Here is a 22274-nt window from a genome sequence, read left to right as displayed (position 1 = left end):
CTTTTTCACTTTGGAGCTCTCTTTTAGGCTCTCTTTTGGCCAGATTTCTTGTGTTTCAACCATGCAAGGAGCAAGGGTACACAACTCAACATCTGATTATCACCTGTGTGATGTTGGGCAAATAACTTCTTTGGGATAGGTAGAAATAAATTAACTTCTAAGTGATATTTTAAACAATTTAAAATTTAAAAATATGTATTTTGGGGAGTAAACTCCAAAGCTTACATAACTTTCAGGATAAAACAAGCATGGGTTGTTTTGGGCCATACTCCTTAGGTCTCTAGGGAATATTATGTGGAAAACACCCAATAGGGTTGTTCCAATTCCCAACTACTGGGTCCCCCAAGCGAGGGGCCTGATGAGATGCTGAATGCGCCAACCCTCCCTCTTTCTTGCCCTGCTCCCCTAAGTCTGCTCTTATAGCTGGTTTAATACAGTGGGAAGAACTTGGCTTTGGAACTAGACAGACCTGAGTTTGAATCCCAGAGGGGACAGTTACCATTCTGTGACCTCAGACTTAAGATTCTGTTTCCTTTTCAAGTGTCATAGGCTTAACGATACCACCTACCTGTGCTGCCCCTGCGGATTAGCCCTTCAGCCTTCTCTACCCTGCTCTGAGCCCCTGCAGGCTGAATCCTACAGATCCTGTCAATGGGCTGTTTTGTTCTAGCTTCCAGTAGGGTTTGGCCAATGGGAGTCTCAGATGGGGGGACGTGAGAAGAAAGAGGACAAGGTGTTTATTCCCCAGTCGCTCTCTGCTGTTTGGAGTATAGCAGTGAAGGAGTTCCTCAATTCCTTGGGCCACAGCTCCGGCCAGGTGGCCCTCTTGCCCTCAGCGTATAGGGCTTTCTGCCATGGTTAGCTTTGGGCGGGGGTGGGGTAGGGTGGGGATGGGGGGGTGGTGTCTCACCATCCTTTACTGGTTTTCTTCACCTCCTCTCCTCAAACTTTGTAAATGGTCTCAGCACTAAACTCTCTCCGATGGTCCCTTCTGAGTGAGCCAGTTATTTCCTGTGGGACCCTGACCCATAAACAACTTCACTGGGTTTCTGGAAGGATTAAATGGCTGCAAAGCAGTTTATAAGTAAAGCTCGTACTTGGTGTTTGAGAGGAATAATGACTATCACTGGGGACGGAGTTGGGAGACTGGGGAGGGCAGAGGCAGCCCTGGCTAGAATCTTCCCAGAAGGAGGCAGCTCCTAAAAATGTCTTCCTTCACCGACACGGGTTCCCCACCCTGGAGCCCTGGGAGGCCTGGCTGGGGACAGGCTTTTTCAGGGCACAGTTCCCATGGCTGTGGCAGGAGCGGCAGCATCATTGATAACATGCGGGGCTCCTCGGAGGCCCTCCTGGCTGCATCTCATCTGGCAGGCTCAGGCGGCCAGGGAGCCCTAGTGCCTGGCCGCCAGGGCGCTGACTCAGCACAACGCCTCTCTCTCAGCAGCTTGACTTGGGTGGAAACCAACCAGCCATCCGGTGGCCCCTCCCCTCCCCTCGGAGGCGGCGCCCCCTCTGGTTGGAGCAGCCCCAGGCCCCTAATGAGTGCTGGCTGGTGTCCTGTCCAGCCCCAGGCCTGTGGAGGGGAGAAAGCTCTCAGGCAACAGAGAACACAGGCTTCTCTGATGGTCAGCCAGAGAACTCTGTTTCCCTTCCAGCCTCCCCTAGAGCTCCCCAAGGTCTTAGGGTGTCAGAGCTGGAAGGGCAGAACAGAGACTCCGACTGTGTAGATGGGGAAACTGAGGCCCAGAGAAAGCGATTTCCCAAGGGCAACAGCAAGTCACTGTCAGAATCCAGGCCAACACTGGACAATTCCTCACAGGCTGGAGTCCCATGGTTTCTTTTCTGGTTAAAGACACTAGTCACCAATGTCCCCATGTCAGGATGAGCGCTTAGCAAATTGTGTCAGGTTGGAGATACTTGTCTTTAGAAGATTTTAATTGCTTAGGGGCTGTAGGCACATCATCTATACATGACCTCTCATCCTCCTAAGGTAGGAATTAGGATTTTCACAAACTAGATGAAGAAGCTGAAGTCCAGAGACAGGAAGCAACTTGCCTGAGGTCGTACAGCTAGTATATGGCAGAGCCAAAATTCTAATTGAAGTCTTTTATGCCATAAGCTTGCGCTCTGCCAACCAGGCAACACTGTCTTTGGTTCTGTCAGAGACAGCAGCACATAGTAGAAAAGAGCCATAGGTGGAGTAGGCTTCAGGAAGCCCAAGGTCTAGCCTCAGCTCTCTATAATCATTTTGACTGAATATTAGTTCTATACTTAATTAGGCCTCACTTTCTTATCTGTGAATAACGGTGATCAAGCCTTTTTTGTTTCCTTCATGTGATATTCCATGAGACACGCAGGATAGGTACTATTATCCCCATTTTATGGACAGGAAAACGGAGACCCATTCCTTTATTCGTAATGAATGAATTAGATAGCAATTGCTGAGGGACTTCTATAGGCCAGGTACTATGTCCCCAGAGAGGAAGGTGACTTACCCAAGGTCACACACCCAGAAAGTGGCAGAGCTAAGCCTCAAACTGACAGTGTATCCTCTCATACACACTTCACGGCCCCCAGTATTGTGGAGAGGTGGCCAGAAGATCACGATTTTCCAACTCTTGCAGAAAGCCCCTTGGATCCTCTTTGAGCCCAGCCCATGGCACTAAATAGATCCCAGGAATGACATTATCCTGGGAACTTTTGGCCTGGAACATATTTACAAAACTCCAGAGGGGATGGAAATATCCCAACCCACTCCCTACAGACCCAAATTAGCAAATTTCTTATTCTTCATAACCCCTCTGGAAATATAAACTATGTAATATCAGTCTAAAATTAGGAGCATAAGTCACAAGAGAAACGTCCCACTACTTTTGGAGGAAATGTTTTCCTAGCATCATCCCGTCATTTGTTCTAATTCAGCACGCAGCAGTTGTCTTTCAAACAATTATTTTCTCCTAAACCTTACGGATTAGGGGCTAAATACTTTTGAGAGAACATATTTTTACTGTGCGGCCAAATGCTGTAATCCAATCTCTTTACCTAGCTTTGAATCTACAGGATATTCAGGGGAAGGCCCAGAACGCTTGAACAGGAAGAGCCTGTTCCCTGGTCCCAGGGTGCCTTCTTAAATGAAGGGCACTTTAATAATAACAATGGCAATAATGTTCTCTGTGGCCAGCACAGATGGACTGCTTAAGATGTGCCAAGAAACTATGTGAAGTGTTTTACAACCACTATTACATTTCATCCTCGTGATAACACCTATAAGATGGGTTTTATCCCATTTTACATACGAGGGTAATTAAGACCTACAGAGGTTAAGAGATTGGCCAAAAGCCATATGGTTATAGAACAAGTAGGTGGTAGAGTTAGAATTTTAACCCAAATCACTCTAACTCTAAAGTCCACACTAGGATATTGTCTCCCATAACAGTTGCACCCACTATATGCACAGTTCTAAGTGACTTACATAATAATCTCTTGGTCATCACAATAATCCCTCCCAGACTTCGTTCCATTCTTTTCCTTTGCTCCCCAGTGCAGATACTCAGACTAGATTCAAGTCTGTCACATGCTTCGAGATTTTCTTGTTAAATTGCCAGTCTCCCTGGTGGTAATGTCAGTGTTGATAAGCGTACGTGTGTCATACAACACCTTCGAATAAATTAATCCTAGTAGACTCCTAGGACCTTGGGCATGTTACTTAACTTCTTTGATCCTCAGGGTTCTCATCTTTCATTTGAGTTGATTGGCTCCTTTGAGCTCTAATTTTCTAAAATTCTATAACTGCAGGGCCTGTCTGGAAATGGGTGTGGGATATGCAAGCTTTGATACATGGGGGCAGAAATGGCCTTGCCATCAAGGCAGAAGTACTTTGCAAGTTTGGGGGCTGTGAGGTTCTTGCTCCTAGGAGCAGCAGAGAATGGATGGCGAGGGGGAGGCAGCCAGGGTTCTTCAGCTGGCCAAAGGATTGAGTCAAAAGATTATAACCTGATTGAAGAGGATGGGCGAGTCACACCCCTGAGAGTGCAGGAATAAGCATGTGGTATGTGCGACCCCAGGGGCAGAGTAGGCCTATAAGATGCAAATCACTGAGGGGATGAGAAGGGAGAAAGCTTCTTGTCCCTTCAGGTCGTTGTTCAGGGGCGGGATAGCCAGTGGAAGCATTGTAGAGGGGATCTGACTTTTAGAAAGCTGACTTTCCAAAATGGACTTTCCTGTCCCTCTTTTGCCTGGCAACATATACCAGATCCCCAACTGCCTACGAATACTGTCCAAAGTAGCTCCTTACAGTGGAGTGTGAGGCATGTCACAATCTGCCACTAACTTGGCCACATCACTTCTTACCCTCTAAGCTACAGTAGCCATACCTAAATTCCTGCTATTTTATGAACACATTATGCACTGTTACACTTTTTTTTTTTTTTTTAACACCTACAGCACCTGGTCTTCCTAGGTGGTCTCCCATCCAAGTACTAACCAGGCTCGACCCTGCTTAGCTTCTGAGATCAGATACATTCAGGGAGGCATGGCCGTAGACACTGTTACACTTCTGTGTGAATCCTTTTTCACATCGCTAGTCACTTGGACTGAATTGTAATTATGTCTGACTTCCTCAACAGACTGTGACCCCCCTGAGGACTGGCCCTAGTCATGTTCAACTTCATATGTGGCAGACTTGACTGGAGTATGAACTGGGTATATATTTGATGAACGAGGTAAGTTTAGATGACATCTGACGGCCTTTTAAACTCTTAAGATCTTGTTATTTTATTTCATTCCAATAAGCATTAAATGGAGGGACTAACATGTACCATCACGTGGTGAGGGTTGGGGACACACAGATAATAATAGTGATAATAACGTAACCAGAGACAACCCAAGAACCGGGGTTAGTGAGGAAAGAGAAAAATAGGGAGGCAGCTACCTAGTGAAGAACAGGCATCTTGGCCCCTTTGTCCCATAGCCCCAATCTCTTCCAGTGAGTATGTGGGAAAAGAAGAAAGAAAAAGCAATGGGGATGCTCCTGCTGGAAACAAACTTTGGTTCTTTCTCTCAGGATTTAGAACTGAAATTGGCTTTTTTTGAGCTCCAATTTTCTAGAATTCTATGACAACTGCAAGGTCTGTCTGGAAATGGGCATAGGATGTGCACGTTTTGATACATGGGGGTAGAAATGGCCTTGCCATCAAGGCAGAAGATTTTGCAAGTTAGTGGGATGTGAGGTCCTGGCTCCTAGGAGCAGTAGGAAATGGACAGCAAAGGGGTGGGAGCCAGGGTTCTTCAGGAGTTCCCACCCCAACCCCAGCTCCCCAGTAGGTATTTCCAAGGGAATAGGTATCTGGGAGCCAATTACCAACCCCTCTCATCCTGACTTGCTTTATCAGCACCAAACAGTTAATAGTAAATATCAACCAATTCAAGGCCTGCCCATGCCTTCTATCGCCTCCAGGGAGCTGAGAAACAGTCACTGGAATCCAGTAGCAACTAAGTAAGCCCCAGAAGCCTAATTTTCCCTTTATCTCTTTTTCCTCAGTGGGATTGATATAACTGTCCCCCTGGTTTCTTCCCCACCAGCTTATAATTGAGAATTTGCAGTGGGACACCAGCTAGTGCTTCCTGACTCTCTTGAGTTCTTATTGAAAAAGCCCCAGTCCTCTTGCTCCTCATCCAAATTCTATTAAAGAATCCAGGCCAGTTTTTGATGGCTGGAGAAATGGGGTGTACAGATATGGTTTCTCTCATATGTACCCTGCTATTCCTGAGCTCCACTGACAGCACGGAGATGGAGAGGAGCCAGGTCATATGCAGGGGCAGTGCTGGGGGTAGGGCTTCATGGGAGCCTCAAAACCCTTTTTTTGACTTTTGACCAAAGTTACTTTTCTTCCTATGTTGTTAACACAAATCTGTGTGTTTGTGTCCAGAGAAAGTACTATGAATAACTGATGATATAGTTGTTGATTAACTTGTGAATCATCCTGAGGGAAAGGGAGACAGAGAAAGGAGAAGGAGCTTTGGAGGCTGTATATGATTTGTCATAAAATATTTAGCAAATGATGGTCCAAACCACAGGGAAAAACTCAGAGAGATGGGAATTTGAAAGCTGCCAGGATTTAAAAGCTATTTAATGCTAATCGCCAGTGCCAAAGAGCTGAGAGCATCCCCCTTCCTCCCCGCATTGGCAGCCACAGCTTGGAGAATGTGGAAAGGGCTTGGATGGGCTGCGGAGCGCGGGTGGGAACTGAGAGCAGGCAGCGTGCTGAAAGCCCTTCTGTTTGGGAAATCTTGTAAACAAGGGATCTCCTCTGAGGTACAATCCTCACCTTGTCTACTGTTTGCCTGTTCTTTCTTTTTCCAGATCTCCTGGATGATACACACTCTCCACATGGAACAGTAGTGAAGGCTCTAGTCAGTCATGTGGATATTTCAAAATATCCTGATGTTTGAGATCAAGGAAGGAAAGAGAAAATAGCCGTATGACGAATCGCATTTGTCACGATTCTTCCCAATGTCTTGGTGTCACTTAGACAATGGCTTCAGTCGCTGGTTCTCAAATGACATGGTTGTTCTCTGTTGTTCTAAAGGTTTGAGCTAAAAAGTTGTCTCTCCTAAAAGGTTAGGGAACCTATATTTTTAGGTCTGGGGCCAGGACTCACTTGTTACCTGACTCTTTGGAGATCTGTTTATTTTGGGGTAAAGGATGAAAGGGTCTTCCCTAATATTTTGGCTCAAAAGCCTCAAATGTAAAGTTATGTATTAATACCATAAGATAAACTAAGGGAGAAGCAGCAGGGAAATAATTTAGGTCAGCAGAAATAATCATCCTGGTGAGGTGGGACCTCAGGATAGCTTGTTTATAAGGCGTCCTTCAAAGTCATAGTATTATGAGTTCATGCGTAAGCAATGCTAGTGAATTTGGTGGCTTTAGTCAATGCTAGTGAATTCGGTGGCTTCAGTCAATGAACCTATTAATTGTACCAAGAAGGTCCCCGATTTTAGAGATTATATAACCTATTTGCTGTGGAAACATGCATTTCCTAAATGATATGGACAATTAACCTTAGAGATCAGAAAAGTAAGAGATCTCTGGGCAAAGTGGTCCCAAGAAGGACCATAGGAATAACTCCAGCAAAACCGCTCTGAATACATCGGAACCAGAACACGGTTCTCTCTCATTCATGTTTTGTTTTGGTTTGGTTTCTTCTGCTTGTTCCTGCTGTTTTGCCTCCATAGAATGTTGCTCTCCTACTCCCTACCTATCCCAAATCTAACACATCCTTTGAGGCTCACTTCAATGAATGTAAGAGTCACTCTTTACTATTCCAATCTTCATTAATCTTCACTTCCTTTGAACTCTTACAGTTCTTAGAGTCTGAACCATTCATTTGGCACATGATTATACTGTGCATTATAATCTGTTTTTATGAAAGATTAATCTTTTCTCCTGAATCCAATTTTAAGTTCTTTTTGGCAGGTGCCAGATTTTAAAACATTTCTGTGTTACTCACAGCTTATAACAGTTTAAAACTTGCCACTGAGTATTTGCATATGCCTCAGTATCCTGTTAGGAGGCTGCTCTTGGTGAGTGAAAGTCTTGGTTGGGATTGTGGAAAAAGACTGACTTCTTGGTAGGCTTAGGGATAGGCCCCAAGTTAGCACATACAGGTTAAGAAACACATGCTCTGAGTACTTTTTGGTTCTGAAGTTCCCCTTTCCTTCTTAGTTGTGATTGTTAAAGCAGATGAAGGGTTCAAAAGAGTTGTAAATTGAGTAAAAAATTAATGTTGATCAGCAGTTCTACTCACATTTAAAAAAATGTGTAGGAAACAAAAAAGAAAAATAAAGGAAGGAATGAAGAAAGAAAGGAAGAAAGGAAGGAAGAAATGAAGGAAGGAAGAAATGAAGGAAGAAAGGAAGGAAGGAATAAAAGGAAAAAGGAAGGAAGAAAGGAAGGAAGGAAGAAATGAAGGAAGGAAGAAATGAAGGAAGGATGGAAGGAATAAAGGGAAAAAGGAAGGAAGAAAGGAAGGAAGGAAGGAAGGAAAGATGGAAGGAAGGAAGGAAGGAAAGGAGACTGAGAAGAAAATAAAAAGAAAAAGCCTGGGGCAGGGTGACAGGGTAGGTGAGGAATACATCAGACTCAGTTTTCAAATAAAACCATCAATTTCATAATGTGGTAATTTTTAATATTAAAAGTAAATTGTAAATGTATCTTTATAAACAATATGCATAAAATAGATCTATTATTCTAAAACCTTTTCTTTTTAAAATGCTTTTTCACAGTAAATTTTTTAGGTGTCAGATCTTCCCTCAAAATAATAGTGCAATTGGAAGAAGGAAAACGTCAGTGAATTTGGGACTTCTCTGCTAATACAAGTCCTTGTATATTTCCTGTAGGAGTGGGTGAAGACACATGTCTGTCTCTGTTTTCTTTATTACTTGCAATAGCTGCACATGTTCCGTTACAATCTGTCTGAGGTCTGTCATTTTCTGGAGCAGCTTGGCAAAGAGCTGAGAGGACTCGGGGTGGTTCAGCTTGAGCTGGAGCTCCAAGGCTTGCAGCAAGTTGTCTTGTATGTCCTCAATGGGCTTCACATTCAGCAAACCTGGGCGGTCTGTGGGAGCAGAAGAACAGGAGGTTTGGTTACAAAATTCTCTGGTGCCACATCTGAGGCACATTCATCCAAACTACTCACCTGTCTTTTTGTTGGTTTGTTTTGCTCTGGTTCTAAAATAAGGTAGGAAGGGAGAGCAAGCAGATAGAGGACAAGAACTTCATACAGGAAGACGGACTGAAACTAAGACTTATCAGAGCCCTTGCCAGGGGTATTCTTTTCCTGGCCAGGACTAAGTAAATCTGTGTGATCAGTTGACATAAAATGGTAGCAAGGCAATCTCCTCCCCAGACTGAGGACTCTTCTGCCAGTATGCTTCTACTCACTCAGAAATCTCATTTTCGGCTTCTGCTCCTTCCCGATGAGTCTATGTTTCATAACCTCCACTTACTTTTTCACCGCAACTTTAAAGATGCTTTTAAAACGATCTTTATCTTCTTTTTTGCTTAATATATTTTCAAAGAGACTAGACATAGTTTTTAAGTACTGTTCACCAAATTTTAACAGAGGTTTATTCTGAGTGGTGAAGTTGCAAATAATTTTCACTTTCTTCTTTATACTTCCCTTCTTTGAATTTTCAAATGGTGAGCTTAAATTATTTTTATTTTTATTTTTTTGTTTTTCTTCATGCATATCTTGTTAAATGTATCCTTAAATACTTTAATTTTTTACTTTATAGTACTCTATACTTTTTGTTATATTTTATAACATAACCCTGCTGATGTTTAGAAAAATTATTAACTTTAGAATATGGAATCTATTTCAATTTCCTTAACTCTTGTCAATTCAAAAAGTCTTTATCCTGGATGTTTTTTTTTTTCTATTTTGGATAGACAATTACATCTGCAAATAATGGCAGTTTCATTTATTCTTTTCCAGTGTTTACATTTCTCATTTCTTTTTCTTGCCATAGTGCATTGGCTAATACCAAAATAATAACAGTGGTAAGAGGCATTCTTATTTTATTCCTAACCTTGAGGAGAATGCTTCTAATGGTTTACCACAAGTATGATAATGACTATAAATTATGGTGGATATGTTTTACTACTGGCTTTCTAAGTTTTAAAGTTTTTCATTTCTTTTAGTCAGGAATGCTGTTGTATTTGTCAAATGCTTTTAAATTTTTTCTATCTAAAGAGATGACCATATGGTTTTATCCTAGTTTGAGTACAGGGAATTATATTAATAGATTTTCTTATATCTTTGTACTCAATTGCTAATAATATACTTAGGGTTTTAAAATTTGTAAGTGAGATTGGTTCACAGTCTACTTTTTTGTGCTATCCTTTTCCTGTTTTGGTAATAAATGTTAACTGGCCTTATAGACTGAGTTTTTTTCCTTCTGTTTCTATTTAATAATGATCTGTTCCTTGATGGCTTCTTGGAATTCACTGATAGAACCATCTGAGCCTGGTGGTAAATCTTTGACTACCTTCAATTTTTCTTCTATAGATTTTTTTGACTCTCCAGGCTTTATAGTACTTATAAGTAAAATTTTAGTAATTTATACCGGAAAAAAGTTTTAGATGATATTCTCTTAGAATCTGAAAACTCTTATTTTTATTTAACTGAATGCTTTTTCTTTGTATTATTTAAAAATTTGATTTGTCAAAAGCTTATCTATTTTTTCCTTTTTAAAAAACATAGATTTTGGTTTTATTAATCAACTTTTTTTAAAAACGGTATTTTGTTTTCAATTTAATTCATTCTTTTAACTTCCTTTAGTTTTTTTTCCTCTTTTTCTAATTTCTGGAATTGAATGCTTAATTTAGTTTTAGTGTTTCTTATTTTTTGAAAGATACCTTTAAAGCTCTAAAATTTCCTCTGAGTGTCACTTTGGTTTCACTCCAAAGGCGTTGCTAAGTAGTACATAATTCTTTTCTAAATAGTCTGTCTAATTATTTTGATTTCATTTTTAACCTGAGTTATACAGAAGTGTGTTTTTATATTTCCATGTGGCAAGGTTGGGTGTTTGTTTCTGTTTTCTGATTTCTAAGTTTTATTTTCTAAGTTTGTTGCATTGTGGTTAGATATAATTTTACCCTGAGGGGTACAGAGTTTATGTATAGCAGTCAGGACACTCATTTGATAGCCTGTATTGATTCCAAATTTTAGTTCTTAAAAGCTATTCACCCCCTTTTTCTAACTTTAATTCTTCTCCCCTTCACTGTAAACTAAAGCACTATATGAGAGTTTTTACTTACCTTTTACTATCCTTCATCCTCTAGCCTCAGTTTCTGTAATTATCTCTTCGCTCCAACCATATTAAACTATTTCCATACCAAGTCCCTCAAACATCCTATATTCTGTCATGGCTCTGTGCTTAAGCAGATTCGGTTCCTCCTGCATGAAACAGTCTTACTTTTGCTTCACTCATCTTACTGACTTCAATCTATTCTTCAAAATATAGCTTGTGTCATTATGTCCTGGAGGCCTTCCTTGACAATAACCCTACCTCTCCCCTGTTCTTCGATCCCCTTTCTTTGGATCTCTTAGCACCCTATAAATACCTCAGTCACTACTATGCTCATAGATTACCTTTATTGAGTTGTTATCATTTTCCAAAGATTGCGCTAAAGGCTTTATACAGTGTATCATTTAATCTTCACAATAAATCTGTGAGGTCAGTGTTTTATGGAGGGGAAAACAAAGATTTAGAGAAAGGAGTTAAATTTTGCCCAACATCTGTCACTTGCTAGTAAATGGAAGAGCTGAAATTTGAATCTGTCTATCTGATTCCAAATGTCATACAGCAGCAGTCCCCAACCTTATTGGTACCAGGGACTAGTGCTCCTATGAGAATCTGATGCCTGATGATTTGAAATGGAGCTGAGGCAGTGATGCTAGCGCTGGGGAGCAGCTGCAAATACAGATGAAACTTCACTAGCTTGCCCACCGCTCACCTCCTGCTGTGTGGCCCAGTTCCTAACAGGCAACCGACTGGTATCAGTCCGCAGCCCGGGAGTTGGGGAATCCCTGCCATACAGTATTTGACTCACATTATTTTGTAGTATAACTACTGATTTTCTTGTTTATCTCTTCTACTAGGCCATGAGCTATCAGAGGGCAGAGACTATGTCTTGATCATCTCTGATCAAGTGAAAACATAGGAAAGTACTCAGTTGGCTGAGTTAATGAGTGAGAAGGTTGTTCTGGCTAAGCGTCCTGGATTGAAAAGTCCAATTCTTTGGGCTGGAAACAAGACTAAAGGCAGGATCACTACACAATGAAGACGTCTCCTGTAAACGTTGTTTTCCTGTATCTAATAAACTGTAGTAACCTTTATCCATTAAGGTGAGGCACAGGAGAGCAATGTTAGAATGGTAAAGGTGGGGATTTTCAGAACTCTAAATAATGCTCTGAAATTGTTTCTTTTTCTTTTTTTTAATTACAGAAGGAAAGTTACCTTTGGTTTGATTTTCTTTTTTCTAACTCCTTTAACATGTCCCATTGACCAGAATAATAATCTTTTTCAAACTTCAGCATTTAATTTTGGAACCATCAGCAAAAATCTCAAATTCAGAGAATGAAACAAATGATTTAGTCCTGGCTTAGAGAATCATGCTCCTGGAGGAGTGGTATCTTTCTCACAGTTGCTATGTAATAACAAACACCCCTGACACTTCAAGGAAAACCAGGTCCTGGATTGGTGCTTTTGGTTTAATGATTGCTGATCCTCCCCCTGAACAAATGTTCCAGATTTCAAAGGCCCATGGCAGTGCTAACGCATGCACATGGGAAGTTGGCAGCACTTTGTGTCAAGACAGGTGTTAAATGTGGCTCCTCCACGGGCCGGGACCGCACACTCTTATGTAGAACTCTCTGCTCATTGGGGTACTGGCCCTTTAGAGTCCTTTCTCCTTCCTTCTTCCTCTTGAGCAGCATAAGTGGGGTCAAAACTTCTGCTGAAGAGATTACATTAATCTAGTAGGTTTCATTTATCATGACAGTTCTAACCAAACCCTAAAACGCAGCTGCTAAGGCTTGCTGCAAACACTTGGATTTAGTGCAATATAATGGAACTGGCCCCTCTAGAAGTTGGGAAGGATCTGGTTTGGATTTTTGAACCCCACTTTGGCAAGTTACTTTTTATGATGTGATAGATGAAATTTGGCTGAAGGGCTGAAATTTTGTGGTCACTGATTTATACTTTCTCTAGTGACAAGTTAGATCATTTACAGATCTGTCCCACTGTCCTTCTTACTGAGCCTCAGTCAGGGCAAAAGGGAGTGCAGTACAGTGAAAAAAATAGTATATTTTACTTCTAGGTCTTTCACTAACCAGCTCTGTGACCTCGGGCAAGCTCACTGGGCCTTGATTTTCTCCTCTATAAATGAAAAGGATTGGACTGGATAGATGAACTGTAAGATCTGAATTCAAAAGTTCTAAACTTTATTCTTATTTGTGATTCCCTTTACATAATTCACATAATTAAACTAGAAAAATAAACTAAAAATCTAACAAGCTAACTTAGAAAAGTGTACTAACAAGCTAACACATTAAATTTAGGACACTTAGCTTTTTTAAAAAGCAAAAAAGCTCCCTCTGGTCTTAAGTAATCTCTAGGGTCAAGGGCATTTGTCAGGGTTGCCCCTCGCCCTGTACCCTCCAATCAGCAACTAGGCCTTTCCTGTTCCCCTCTCCTATCTTTCTCTTTCCATTTTCCTTCTACTCACACTCACACCCTTACTGAGCTCAGCTAGGTATCACAAATGTGTCATAGAAATCTGTCTATTAGCCCAGTGCCTGCTAAAATATCATTCTCAGCATGCCTGTCTGAGATCCTCTCCCTGCACCTTGCTGACTGTTAAGAGTTGAGGTCTAGAATAGGATCAGGGTCAAGTGACCCCCCTTTACTAGTGTAGGCTGCTTAGAAGGCCCTTTTGGGAAAGTGTGGGTTGACTCACATACTCCAGGACACAACACTTAAGGAAGCTGGAGTCAATTACTGGTTCCTTTCTCCCCAGGCTCCAAAGAATTGGGAAAGAAACCTTTCTGGTCTCCATTCACACAGTGCTGGAATTGATTAGACAGCATGTTGATTACGGGGAAATCTACAAAGATTCCATCTTATCTAGATCTGGTTCCGTTAAGTGGACAGCTTATCTGAAGCAGATTCAAATTCTCTTGACTCTCCTGGGATCTGCCCACCTGGGCCAGGCATTTCCCTAGCACAGATTTTTCTCAGGCGGCATTTTAGTTAGGGAACCAAATGCCCATAGTGGAATCTTCTGAAGGACAGGCAGAATAACCAAAGTGGATGGTTCTGTCTCTGTTGTAGGAGCTACTGTCATGGCTTTTCTAATCTCTCCCTATTGGCTTTCTGATAGACACTAATAATCTGAAAAGGACTGTACCCAGGGCATTTAGAAAAAAAGAAGTCTGATAGCTGGGCAGCTGTAAACTGATCCATAGGCAGTGAAAGACCTAGTTCAGGTATGGGTGAAAACTGAAGAGGAGGGAGGCCCCCTTAGCGAACTCGGCCCTTGGTAGGCTCACTTCTTTTTACACTTCCTCTCCAGTTTCTTTTATTCCATTGTTTCTTAAGTTCACAGATGTGTTAAAAAGAGCAGTGGATCTGGAAACTGATTTGAGTCCTGTCTCTCCTCCACTTAGTTTTCTTGTCACTGTGGACAAATCATCTAATCTTCCTGGGTTTTGACTTAATTTTTAAGACAATAGTATTTCTTTCCTAAAGTAATGGTGAGAATGAGTTAGGTAAAGGAACTTTATAAGATATTACTGTTTTGTGTGTGTGTGTGTGTGTGTGTGTGTGTGTGTTCAAATAACAGTGATTTCAATAGGGATGAATCAGGAGTGTAAGCAGGGATGGGGGTGGCGTATTCACTGTTGGAAAATGCAAGGTTTTTGAGTTGTTGTTGGTAAGAGCATAAATTTAGGAGCAAGAAAATAATTCCTGTTGCAGACACATGTTTGGGGGTTTGGACAAGGTCCCATTCATGTAGTTGAATGCACATAAGCAAGACAGTTTAGGAACGATAACAAAACAAAGCAGCCCTGGTTCCCAAATTCACTTCTTCCTGGAAGAGACAGTGTTAGGAATTCTTTGATACTTTTCTGATCTAACCATCAAAATCATGGTAAGCATGAAGCAAAACTGTGAATTCAGCTAAGTTTATCTTTGGGAAACTCTGGGATGGCCTTTAGCAATTCCCTCCCACCATCCTACCTTTAGGAAAAAATAATTTAAGAAAGTTTCACACGTGTTCTTCTTTCTATATTTAAATTTGAACTGGAGCTTGATTGAATGCAGTGATTCTCAACTGGCTATACATTGAAATCATCTGGGGAGATTAAAAACACACCAAGTAACACCTGGGTCCCATCTTTAGCGATTCTGATTTACTTGACCTGGGGTATGACCTTCGATACTTCTACAAGCTCCCAGGTGATTCTAATGTACAGCCAAGAGGAAGCACTACTGCTTTAGTGAGAAACAGTTGGAATCCCAGCCTTAAAACTTACCTGCTGGGTAATCTTGGGCAAGTTCCTTAACCTCTCTGTACCTCAGTTTCCTCATTTAAAAAATGGAGACATAACCGTAATCCAACTTACAGTGTTGCTGAGAGAATTAAATGAACTAATAGATGGAAAGCGCATAGAGCAGTGTCTGACACATAGAGAGTGAGCTCTTTCTATTTATAATAGCATAACTCACCTCTTTTCCCTTTCTCCCTTTCTTCTCTCATTTCTCTGATCCTTCTGGGTCCTCTTTATATCTCTGCTATTCTTTCTCCCTCAGTTGCTTCCTTCTTCTCAACCATTCCTCCTGCACGTCTCCCCACCCCCTTTCCACTCCTGGATGGCACCTTGTTGGGGATCTGGTATTAGGAATCCCAGCAAGGCCAGTTTAAATTAATCAGAAGCCTGAGCAATAAATGATTTTAAGAGAATGTAGTTGACTGCTGCTATTAGAGAAAAGGAACAACATAACTTAGAGATCTTGAAAATGCTTTACCAAACAGGCAGAGATCATCTGTAACGAGGACATTTTGCCATCAACACACACGTTACTGGTAGAGTCCCTTCACTCTGAAGTGAGTTAACATTCTAACATTTCCCCATTTAAACAATAGTTTAATAAATGCTTTCTCTGTCTCTGTCCAAATGGTAACATCGCTTCACAACAATGACACATATGATTTGGTTATGATGGTGGAGGGGGTTGACTATGAAACCAAACCCAGGCAATATTTTCTTTTATCTGCCCACTAAGCGATTCCGTACCAACTCCCCTCATCTCAAACGCTCCACTACCACCTCCAAAAGGCCCCCTCCCAAACTACAACAAAGAACACAAAAACATCTAGTAACCAAGTGGGTAGCACTTTCCCCTTTGCTACGTCAAAGCTCGCTTCATTGTTCAACGGGTGCCTCTAGAGAATTAAGCTTGGGCTCTGTTTTATTTCTGGGTCTTTAAGAATGGAAATGGGACTTGAGATTTCGGTCCTGCCCTTGGGACACCTTTGTCTTTCCTATCTCCTTTCACCTTGGGGTTAGGGTCTTCTCGTTGTTCTAGTCATTAGAAGTCACCTGATTGAAGTTCAGCCATCATGTCTGCTTCCCTTTTCTGTGACAGAAGAGTAGGGTGTTCTTTCCCCAAGCCGCGGCATATAGATAAATTTCTGCTCTTTCTATGTCTAACACTGTCTCTGGTCAGGCCTGGAAATGGGCAGTGGGTGGGAGGCAGAGGAAGGCTGGAGTGGGGGGGGAATTTTTTCTTTCCCATTGAGCCTTGAAACACTCATGTTCCCAGATCCAACTACTCTTCCTTGCTTCCTCAACCTCTAGAAATGCCAACAGCAAACCAAAGGTAGCCAATAACAAACCAAAAATAAAAAGGGGCCAAATATCAGTTCTTGGCAATCCTACCCTTTCTTCCTTTCCACTGACCTTAAGGAGAACCCCAAAACAGAGGTGTGATCTCTAATCTCTAACATGACCTCTCAACACATAACGTCCCTCCAAACTGAATCCGAATTCTAGGAGCATGGAACCCACCACACTCCTATCCCCTATCTCCTTCAGGGCAAGTAGAGTTCTCTCCGCTTTGCAAGCCCATCCCCCTTTCTTCAGTATCTCTTTCCTTTGGGGTTTTGTTCTCAGTCCACAACTAATCCCCTTAAAGTGATTGCTGATAAAGAGATTATTTGATATCTCCCTAGGGGTATTTATATTGTAATAAGTATTTTAAGAATGGCTATTGGTGGAAATAAGCAATTTGACTGGCAGGAGTGAGTGGAGCTACTTCAAATATTATACAAGGGAAAAGGGAAAATTAGCATTTATTGCGTGCTTAACATGTCTCAGGCATTTTGCCAGAGATTTCACATAATGTTATTTCATTTACTTAGGGCACTGATAAAGAAATTAAAGCTTAAGGAGGTAAATAATTGCCTGAAATCACATATCTAGTTAGGAGTGGAGGGGGCGGGTAATAACACTCAGGGCTGTCCATGGGATCCTGAAGCTTTCCAATGCCCTTCCTGCCTCTTCTGGTCTACTTATTTGTGAAGCTGGCAAGAACCTTGGAAGGTGCCTTCCCTATGAGTACGTGACTTCTTCACTGCCTATACTGGCCTCTCTGTTATGAGTGACTCGCACCAGTCCTTGGTTTCATTCTTCCTCACTTGCAGATGATGTTTGAATGTCTTGGTGAATTGTGCCAGTCTGGAAGGCTGCCTGGGGTCACCCAGAGTTTAAACACACATTGTGAGAACCCAAAATGATAAAGTACTCCAAAAAGCGGCCCACTGACTGGCGGACTGAACTTTTTCCAAGAGTGCCGGTGCGGTGACAGAAATGACTCAGCAGTTTGGCTTTCAATCCCATGTCTGTCTCTGAGGTCAAATACAATCTTTTGCTCACTCACTAAGATGATCCTAGCCTACCAGGCTCAGGGTGAGGAGGGGATTTTATTTCTGAAGCAGTCGCAGATAAAGATGTTTCTATAGTCTACAATCAACAAAAGCCTCTGTGTGTGTGTGTGTGTGTGTGTGTGTGTGTGTGTGTATTTTTAAGTTTCTCAAAGGAATCTTGTATATTCCATCTTCACCCTATGCTCCCTCTCCGCCAGCTCTCTGGATTTTAGAATTAGGGTGCCAGTAGAGAACATATATTTTGCCTCTGTTTAAGTCCATGTGGTTATGAAAAGAATGAACTAATGGGACATTTATAGATAACTCAAGTTGAGTCATTATTCAAAGCCATACTGGCCATCTGACAGGGTTTTCCCATTGGTCATGGCAGCATGGTGGGATGAGTAGAAGGGTAGAAGAAGGGAAGAGTGTCATAAACTATGTAGAAACAGTAGGTGCTCATTAAATAGTTTTCAATTAATAAATGAATGCTATTACTCTTTGACACAATCACAGCCCAAGATGGGGGATATGAACCATAAGGTAATAACACTCTTAGACTGTCCTGCTTAAGGCTTAGTCATATGAGAAATCAGATATCCTTGTTTACTCTCAATAACACAAGAAGAGTCAGAGAAATAACTTTCATCACCTAGGCACCAGCCTGAGTCTTGTCCAAAAGAGCTGTATGGATAAGGTAGCTGAGCATTTAACTGGCGTAGGTGAGAAGAAAGCGGCCTACTAGTGTTCGTACTATTTTTAATACCCAAGTTTTAGACTATTTGGGGTTTTGTCTCCTCGCAGTTAACTAGTAAGGATGATACTAACAAAGAACATGTGGGGGCGACTGGACGGTGCAGAATCAGAGGCCCTTTAAGCTGGGGTTTCCTCACGAGAAGTGTAGGCGCACTCAGGCACATACTCTCTGTCTTTGGTTCGAGAGGAATGTTATATTGTCCATTCTAACTTGTAGAAATAGTTCTGCAGTAAAATGGAAAGGTCACACATGAGCTAGTAATATCCCCAAGATTTTGAAGGGCAGTTAAGGGTGGGGAAGAGACACGGAGCTCCTCACACTCCATGCCTGTGGGACCTTAAGTGTTCTGAGAGCTGGAAGGAGGTGTTCTGCTGTTGCTGCTCAACAGGTGTCGTTTCGACTGTTTCTGATGGGCAAGACGAAATTAAGTTACTGGATGATATTTTAACAATTTAAAATTTCTCTCATAAATTTTTCTGCAATCACATCTCTATTAGAACCTGGTATAAGATGGTATCAGACTAAGTATGAATGTATTTACTTAGTTACTCAAAGCTTATCGTCAATTTTTGTGGGGAGCTCTGCAAATAGGGCTATTATTTCCAGGGGTCATACTACTTGCACAAGATTAAGAACACAGCCCCAGTCTCCAGTGTTATCACTAGGCCTCACTCCTCCCCAGGGCAATTTTCAAACCTAGGGTATAATTTTCTTAGATAGGTTAAAATGGTGTCTCAAGAAGGGCTTTGGATATTAGTAAGTAATATGTGGACTATAACCTGGAAATTCTTGATTAAAGTATTAGGAGGCAATATGGAAATAGGTAATTTTGGATAACTCCCAAACAACTCCAAGACCAAGGTAACTAATTGGGATGCTTCCATATTTTAATATACAAAAAGCAGTAGTAGTTAAAGGCTTAAGTTTTAAAGTTAGAGAGACCCAGGTCTGAACCCTGGCTTCATTAATGAGCTCTGTGATCCTGGGCAAGTTGCTTAATCTCCCTAAACTTCTGTTTTTCTGATCTGTAAAATAGGGATAATAATAGGCTCTGTAGAACTGCAAGAAAGATTAAACAAAGATTATGAATATATGTAAAGTGCTTAGCATACAGTGAAGTAGTCAATAAATGGTAGCTATTATTAATATTTGATTATTATTAATTCGACAAGCATTTATTAAGTATTTATTCTGGACCAAGGGCTGTGCTTTGATTCTATTCTAATTCCAACAAATTTAAAAGTCTGTATCTACATCTAAACCTGTTATCTATAGCTATACCTATATATATACTGTATAGTAACGACCAAGGGGAAGAAGCAGGGGCCTTAGGTTATTGACCTGATGGGACTAGCAGTTATCCAATATTTGATAGAATAGCAACTCCTCCTTGACCTATAAATGTATAGCTACAAGGACAATTTCCCCTTCTTGTATCCTATTCTCACTGCCCACTCAACAGCAGAAACACACATGTCCACTCCAAGAACAGCTGTCCAAAATTGCTTCGCAGAGAAACAACATGGCTGGGATTGCTGGAAAAAGAAGGAGCTGCTATATAGGTGGTTTGTATAGCCAAGCCAGACTCAAGAGGGTAAACGAGAAGGCTGGATGAGTTGCCATCTGTGGCCATTGTATCAGTATTTATAGCTCCTCTGTCATTAGGATGGTGATGGCAATCTGCCTAGAAAAATATATTGTAAAATCTAGTGAATTTCCTCCCCCATATCTTGGAAGTTTGGGAAGAACTGTAATGGATTCCAAACTGTTTTGAATTAACAAAAAGAGCTTTTTCCTGTTTCAGAGTTCCAGCTGGAACCCTCCTATGTCTTTTCTTCCCCAAACAGCAAATGCTCAAAGGGGCAAAGTGTCCTGGAGCTTGTCAGCTTTACCGAGCTTTACACTTGGCTTTGGTTGCTGGGTAGGTTTTGGGAGTTTGCTAGTGTGGCTGGCATGCTCTTGTGGCGCCAGTTGCAAACATGCCCCTGCTGGAGGCAGTTTTATTACTCTTGACACTACCCATCCAGTCGGTGAAACTAGAGGGAGCAAGGAAAGCTATTACTCAATAGGAATACTGAGGAATAAGGTATGGATTATAGGTCCATCCATACCTTAGAGAATACCATGAAGAGAGTGCCGGTTGCAGACCCCAACACGAATGTGAGGGAGCTGAACACGATCCACTGGCCAGGTAGCAGAGGGCAGGGTGTGTGGCAGACAGGGCACTTGGAAGTGATAGTTAGGATACCTGGGTTTCATTCCTAGTTCCACTGCTCACTGGTTGTTAGATCTTAGACAAATTGCTTAAGTCTATGATCTTTACTTTTCTTTCTACGAAATGAGAAAAATACAGAATTGTCAGGGTCTAATGAAAAAAAGCATATGAAATGCTCTTAAAAAGTACACGATGCTTTCCTTTGTCTAGTTCTAGAATATAAACATTCTTTTAGTCTCATTCTTGCCTCAAGTTCAGAGAAGAAAGAGAGAGAGGAGAAAAAGTTGAGAACTGGGTCATCTTTCTCAGCAACCTTGGTTTGAAAGCTGAGTAAATAGTAGAGAAGTTAAGCACTAGGCCAATCTAAGTACCACGTCTCATGGTATCAGCAGTTTCTAGGGTTGAAGTTGAGTGACAGTGATCTTACTACAGCAACTCCAGTTTCCTCAGCAAACACTTGTTGGGTCAAATCGGAAACTTCCTTTTATCTTTTTTTTAGTTTTTTAAAAAATTTTATTTTAATTAGTTTCAAGTATACAGTACATTGGTTGGACATTCATATAGTTTATAAAACGATCCCAATTGCTCCTTCTCTCCTCTGGTTTTCCATCTAGCCAATATATTAATGCTAACTACATTCCTTATGCCATGCTCCCCATCCCTGTTACCACCTATTTTCATCTTAAAAAATCCCCCTTTTGGGTCCTCTGGGGCCCCCCTTTAATCTCCTCAGTTCCTTACCACCCCACTTTTACATCATGCTCATCTTCCCATTTCTCCTTCAGTCTAGGGTCACAGTACCTTCACCAGAATGAAGCTCTTCTGTGATTCTAAGGCTAGCTCAGAATGAGGTCAACAGACCCATGAAAGCACTACCTGCACCCCGCCCCCCCTCCAATCACTAAAGCTCTCTATAGATTTCAGAATAAACTGCAGAGCAAAAAAAGTGACCAAGTAGAATCAGAAATTAGTTGAGTAGATCAAAACCTCTTGCTTACAAAAATGTTTTCCCTTTCTGGAAAATCTGGTAGAAAAAAATATAAAACTAATTGAGAAATATATGTTGGATTCTAATAAACTACAATCTGGGATACCGATCTCACCATCTACAGATGACTGGGATTCTTATCTTACTGGAATCCAGTCTTTGGACTGGGAAGGACTTAAGCTATTTTCTTCTCTGACCTGTACCCAATCAGCTTTTCTGAGCAAAGAAGAGAATCAAATTCCTATGTGTTGAACAAACATGGGTTCCCATTTATTCATTCTTATCTACTGCCTGTAAGTTAGACTTCATCTACAAAAGCAAACTTTGATCAAGGAAGGATTTGCTTTTCTTGTTATGGGAACTAGTCAATGGTAAATTTTACTTTTTTAAAGGAAATCTAAAATTATTCACAGGGTTTTCTCATTATAACCACAAATATAAGATTTTAATAATCTATGGCTGGCTGCTATCTTCAGATTTCTTTCACTGTTGTGAGGCTCCAATGATTGGTCACCGTGAAGACAGTCTGTGTAAGGCTGAAGGAACTCATTTATACAGCATCTACATTTAAATGGCACCATTTTTAATTTTCATAATTGAAAGCCAAAGCCTGCAATATCTATTAAATTGAATCAAACTATTCACATAATAATCTATGGCTGGCTGCTATCTTCAGATTTCTTTCACTGTTGTGAGGCTCCAATGATTGGTCACCGTGAAGACAGTCTGTGTAAGGCTGAAGGAACTCATTTATACAGCATCTACATTTAAATGGCACCATTTTTAATTTTCATAATTGAAAGCCAAAGCCTGCAAT

At 41.3% G+C, this 22274-nt stretch overlaps 1 protein-coding gene and 1 pseudogene across 2 annotated transcripts in view; both read right to left on the bottom strand.

Moving 5' to 3' along the window:
- Positions 1-4434: 4434 nt before the first annotated feature.
- LOC112484395 lies at positions 4435-4543 on the bottom strand (annotated as a pseudogene).
- Positions 4544-8163: 3620 nt separating this feature from the next.
- The window catches only part of PPARG (peroxisome proliferator activated receptor gamma), a 121582-nt gene continuing 107471 nt past the window's right edge, over positions 8164-22274 (bottom strand). For both annotated transcript variants that reach the window (XM_006917631.3, XM_025050694.1), the window contains one exon: positions 8164-8618. In XM_006917631.3, coding sequence (XP_006917693.1) covers positions 8371-8618 — 248 coding nt within the window. In that variant the 3' untranslated portion in view covers positions 8164-8370. The remainder of the gene's footprint in view (positions 8619-22274) is intronic.

This window comes from Pteropus alecto, unplaced genomic scaffold, assembly GCF_000325575.1.
Source record: "Pteropus alecto unplaced genomic scaffold, ASM32557v1 scaffold75, whole genome shotgun sequence".
In the NCBI taxonomy this organism is placed as follows: Eukaryota; Metazoa; Chordata; class Mammalia; order Chiroptera; family Pteropodidae; genus Pteropus; species Pteropus alecto.
The sequence above is the reverse complement of the archived record's forward strand: the minus strand, read 5'-3'. Positions and strand labels throughout refer to the sequence as shown.